This window comes from Scomber japonicus, chromosome 4 (assembly GCF_027409825.1).
Source record: "Scomber japonicus isolate fScoJap1 chromosome 4, fScoJap1.pri, whole genome shotgun sequence".
In the NCBI taxonomy this organism is placed as follows: Eukaryota; Metazoa; Chordata; class Actinopteri; order Scombriformes; family Scombridae; genus Scomber; species Scomber japonicus.
In genome coordinates, this window is record NC_070581.1 from 26,617,955 (window position 1) to 26,623,284 (window position 5,330).

Genomic DNA, 5,330 nt, shown 5'->3' on the forward strand with positions numbered 1-5,330 from the left:
AGCACACCAGCTAACTGCCTCGGTTCCCTGCCTGCACACCAGCTCGCACGGAATGGAGGCTAAAACCCCTCACACCAGAGGGCACGGAGACTCCGGAGCCAGACTCTGTCGCTGCGGGAATAAGATATCGAGCATGGATCCACACCAGGTCTGCTCGTGCTGTCTTGGGCTGGAACACGCCCGGGCGGCTATCGAGGTCCCCGGCTCGTGTCAACACTGTGCGGTGTTCACCATCAAGAGTCTCCGCAGACGACTAGCCCGCCAGGCTAGCCTGTCTGGACATGACCCCCATCTCTCTTCCGACGGCGCCGCCGTCGAGGGCGGAGAGGAGGTGGGGGTCGCTGCGGTGGCGACACCGGAGGCTAGCGACAGCTGGGGCTCCCAGCTCGAGCTAGCCGCGGTTCCCCCGCTGGAGGAAGACGTCCTGGATTTGGACTATGGGGAAGATGATGATGGCGCCTTGGATCTCCTCATATCAGAGGATGAGGAAGAGGATGACATCTTCATCACGCCGGCTCGGGCTGCAAAGCCCGCGGCTTCCGTCGACTCTCGGGATGGAGATGAGAGTAGCACACCAGCTTCTCCCTCCCCCAGCTCGGACATGCTCGACGTGTGCAAACGCGCTGCTGCCCGGCTGGGCATCCCCTGGCCCGCTGTCGTAGCTGAGACCACCAGATCTCGCTACGAGGGGAAGAAATTGCCCTTGGCCAAGAGCGCGACGAAGCAACTTCTCCCCGTCTTCCCGGAGCTGCTGGAGGAGGTGGCGCGCTCATGGAGAGACCGCCCCTACAGCAGCCGGAGCCCGGTTCCCGGGGCCTCGTCCCTCGACTGTGAGGCGATGGAGAGCCTGGGTCTGCTCCGCATGCCTCCGATGGAGCCACTTGTTGCAGCTCACCTTCACCCCCAGCTGTCAGCGGTGTCCTCCCGGAGCCCCAGCCTGCCGTCCAAGTCCGACCGTTTTCAGTCAGCCCTGACTGAGAATGCGTACAAGGCGGCGGCGCTCTCGGCCAGAGCGCTCAATGTCCTCTCGCTGCTCACGGCCTACCAGGCTGAGTTGTGCGAGGATGTTGCGCAAACTCAGGACCCAGCTGCGTGGGAGGAGATACCGGTCATCACCGACCTGTGTCTCCGTGTCCAACGCTGCGCGGTCCAGGCCACGGGAAGAGCGATGGGGACCATGGTTCTGCAGGAGCGAGCGCGGTGGCTCAACCTCGCCAGCCTGTCAGACAGAGAGAAGGACGACGTCCTGGACATGCCCATTGTCCCGGAGGGTATTTTTGGTTCCGCCCTAGCATCGATGCAACAACGGTGTGAAGCCAAAAAGAAAGAAGGCGAAGCTCTCAAGCTCTGCCTCCCTCGCAAGCCCTCAGCTCCCTCTCCACCTGCGCAGCGTAAATCCTTCGCCCAGGTTTCGCAGTTCAAAATACCGAAACATCCGAAGCCTCAGCCCGCCCTGCCGCCCGTGCCCGGGCGGCCCGGCTGGTTCAAAAAGCCCTCGGCCCCAGCTACAGCTCCGCCGGCACAGCCCGCGCAAGCTACTAGCCACCAGGCCAGGAAGAGGAAGAGAGCGGCCTGACCGCCCCTCTCGTCACCGGTGATGCAGCTGGAAGTTCCCCGTTCTCCAGCTCCACCTGTTTGGCTTCCGAGCGTGCACTCCGGGGCCCCCCACGCCCCCATCTCCCAGCTGCCACGGACCGTGCCAGAGCAGACCGGGAGAGACGGACATCTGACGGCAGAGGGTTCAGCGGTTGCCCCTCTCCCATGTCCACAAGCACGCACACACACACAAGTTTTCATATAGAAAATAGAATGTGTCCCGCTGTCGCATCCAGGCCGAGTGCCGAGGGCGCAGCGAATAAAAGCCAAAACTATAAAAATAAACAGCGCGGTGGCGGCACCTGCTGTCCCACCCCCGGGAAAAGCCGCGGCTTTTCCCGGGGTGAGGGCAGTGAGGTCCCCGTCACTGCGTTGTCCTCCCGGGCCAAAGTGCACAGCACCGCCCAGAGGCCATGTCAGTTTTCCACCACGAGAGGGCGCCACCGCACCGCGGTTGGGACCTCTCATGGTGGAGGAGCTGCAGCGCGTCTCACCTCTCTGCCGCAGGTGGGAGAAGTGGGCTGCGCTCGCAGCTTCACCCTGGGTGTTGAAGACGATTTCGAGGGGTTACAGGCTGCAGTTTGCCGCTGTTCCCCCTCGATTCGCCGGCATAATACACTCCCAGGCTCAGGGAGAGTCAGCTCGTGTTTTACAAGAGGAAATCCTCTCACTGTTAAACAAAGGAGCAATCTGTGTCGTTCCTCCCGCACAGTGTCAGAGCGGTTTTTACTCCAGGTACTTTCTGGTCCCAAAACGGGGGGGGGGTGGTATTCGCCCTATCCTGGATCTACGTGCTCTGAACAAATTTCTCAGGAAATACAAGTTCAGGATGCTCACACACGCATCCCTGCTGCGCCTGGTGCGACAGAACGATTTCCATCCAGGCAAATCTGTTCAATTCAGATTGTGTCTTCGATTACTCGGACTGATGGCGTCAGCCATTCTCGTGGTCCGTCTAGGTCGCCTCCACATGAGGGAATTCCAGCTCTGGGTGGCCTCATGCGGGCGGGATCCCGTGCGTCATGGCGCACGGAGAGTGTTGGTTACGCCGGGGTGCGTCAGGGCACTGCGCCACTGGCGAGCCCCGTATTTTCTGACCCGCGGGGTGCCCATGGGCTCTGTCCTGTCCAGGACGGTGGTCACTACGGACGCCAGCCTGACAGGGTGGGGCGGAATTCACGAGGGCCGGTCGATGAGGGGCCGCTGGAGTGTGGACCTCCAGCGGTCTCACATAAATTTTCTGGAACTTTCAGCGGTGTTCCTCTCCCTGAAACACTTCCTTCCGTCTCTCATGGGCCATCATGTCCTGGTGAGGACGGACAATACGACGACGGTAACGTACATCAACCGCCAAGGGGGGTTGCGCTCTCGTCAGTTGCACATGCTGGCTCGCAGACTGATCCTGTGGAGCTGCGGTCGTCTCCTCTCCCTGAGGGCGACGCACGTCCCGGGAGCTCTGAACACGGGCGCGGACCTGTTGTCCAGGGGCGCGCCGGTATACGGGGAGTGGACTCTGCACCCGGTGATTGTGGAACAGATATGGGCCCGTTATGGTCGGGCCGCGGTGGATCTGTTCGCGTCAAGAGGAAACGCGCAGTGCGCGCTGTTTTACTCTCTGCGCAGCCTGGATGCTCCCCTCGGCATAGACGCACTAGCGCACGTCTGGCCGCACGAGCTTCTTTACGCGTTCCCTCCCCTGGCCCTGTTACCCCCCACTCTATCCGGAGTGAGGGACCACGGCCACGCGCTGATTCTGATAGCTCCGCATTGGCCTGCGATGCATTGGCTGGCGGAGATATATCGGTTGCTGTGCGCGCAACCTTGGCAGCTCCCGCTGCGCAGGGACCTGTTATCGCAGGGGGGGGGCGCGGTTTTCCACCCGCACCCAGAACGCCTGGCGCTGTGGGTTTGGCCCCTGAGTGGTTCAATTTGTCAGCGGTGGGACTCCCACAGCGTGTGATTTCCACTATACAAAGTGCTCGAGCCTCTTCCACTAGGTCTCTGTATGACTGTAAGTGGAGAGTGTTTGAGGACTGGTGTCACAGAAATGGCCATGTTCCTTTTCAGTGTCCAGTGGGTGTGATATTGTCATTCTTACAGGACCTGATTGACAAACGAAAAGCCTTCTCCACAGTTAAAGTGTACTTGGCAGCTATAGCCGCCTGTCACGTGGGGTTTGGGGAACAAACAGCGAGCCAGCACCCGCTGGTTTGCCGTTTTATGAAGGGAGCGCGCAGGCTTCTCCCCGTGTCCAGACCGCTGGTGCCACCATGGGATCTGGCGGTGGTTCTGGAGGGGCTCAAGGGTCCTCCTTTTGAGCCGCTGGGGGGAGCAGGCTTGAAACACCTGTCTCTCAAGACAGTGTTGTTACTGGCTCTGGCTTCGGCTAAACGGGTTAGTGACATCCATGCGCTTTCGGTGCATCCATCATGCACTCAGCTTTTCCCGGGGGATGTGAGGATGATTTTGAAGCCCAACCCGGCCTTTGTGCCTAAGGTAGTGGGCTCATGTTCTCCTATTGACCTTGTGGCCTTTGCTGCCTCACCTGGAGAGCAGCGGTCACATGCGTTATGTCCAGTCCGTGCGGTGCGCACTTACATGGACAGGACTAAGGGTTTCAGGAGGAGCGATCAGCTGTTTGTCTCCTGGGCTAATCCTCATAAGGGGAAACCTGTCACAAAGCAGCGCCTGTCCCACTGGGTCGTGGAGGCGATTGCTTTGGCTTATACGAGTCAGGGTTTGCAGACACCTGCGGGTCTGCGGGCGCACTCGACTCGGGGCTTGGCCGCATCCTGGGCCTTATTCAGGGGAGTTTCTGTTCAGGACATCTGTGCTGCAGCGAGTTGGTCCTCGCCTCTCACTTTTGTCCGTTTTTATATGCTGGACGTCTCCGCTCCGTGCGTGGCACGCGCGGTTTTGCTGTCCTGATTGGAACAGAGTACATTTTTCCCTGTGGGTTGGTGGACGCTCGATAAGCTTGTCTGGCAATACGGGAGCAACCATATCCCATAGTGAGACATCGAACGAAATATTATGAAAGAGAACTTTAGGTTATTTACATAACCCCGGTTCTCTGAGTAATATGAGTGAGATGTCTCACCAGACTACCCTTCTTGCTTGGGCGAGTGAGAAGAGGTGCTTATCTTGAATGAGGGTGGTGCCGTCCGCATGAGCTATTTAAGGTAGATGGGACTACCTGTGGCGGACGGACACGTTCACCAGCCAATCAGGATTGGCGTAATGAGATAAATGCTTCTGAGGGCTGCAGCGAGGCGTGCATCCCATAGTGAGACATCTCACTCATATTACTCAGAGAACCGGGGTTATGTAAATAACCTAAAGTTTTTGTTTTGGACAATAACTATACAGTGTTTCTGTGTTTTTCACTCAGCGGTTTGCCTCTACTCCCGTGACAATTAGGTGTCTTACACCTGGAAGAATAATGTGGATAGGATAGATGGGGAGAAAACAACAGAGAGAAGGAGAAAAGGTGAAATAAGACTTGACAAAGAAATCTGTGCGAAGTTGCCAGTAGTTCAGAGTCTACATACTAATACTGATTAAATAAGTGGGGCTGCTTGTTTCCTTGTTTTTGCTTTTAGTGTATGTAAAACAGGCAAATTTGTTAACATGCACATTTCTTTCTCTCAAACCCTACTCACTACCACTAACAACCAGTGCTGCTCTGCAATCATCCATGTGGACTGTTTTACACATTGACAACGAGGCTCATG

At 57.8% G+C, this 5,330-nt stretch overlaps 1 protein-coding gene across 1 annotated transcript; it reads left to right on the plus strand.

The window, feature by feature from the left end:
• Nucleotides 1-1,597: 1,597 nt before the first annotated feature.
• On the plus strand, nucleotides 1,598-3,682 carry LOC128357652 (uncharacterized). Its single transcript, XM_053318021.1, has 2 exons — nucleotides 1,598-1,739; nucleotides 1,833-3,682. Exons 1-2 carry the CDS (start codon nucleotides 1,598-1,600, stop codon nucleotides 3,554-3,556), a joined length of 1,866 nt encoding a protein of 621 aa, XP_053173996.1. The 3' UTR covers nucleotides 3,557-3,682.
• Nucleotides 3,683-5,330: the final 1,648 nt, after the last annotated feature.

What these genes read in the sequence shown, in the direction of transcription:
- LOC128357652 (XM_053318021.1), top strand. Translation starts at nt 1,598, where the DNA reads ATGCAGCTGGAAGTTCCCCGTTCTCCAGCTCCACCTGTTTGGCTTCCG. An exon ending in CGGACATCTGACGGCAGAGG is followed by an intron (nt 1,740 to 1,832) that starts GTTCAGCGGTTG and finishes TGTCGCATCCAG; the next exon opens with GCCGAGTGCCGAGGGCGCAG.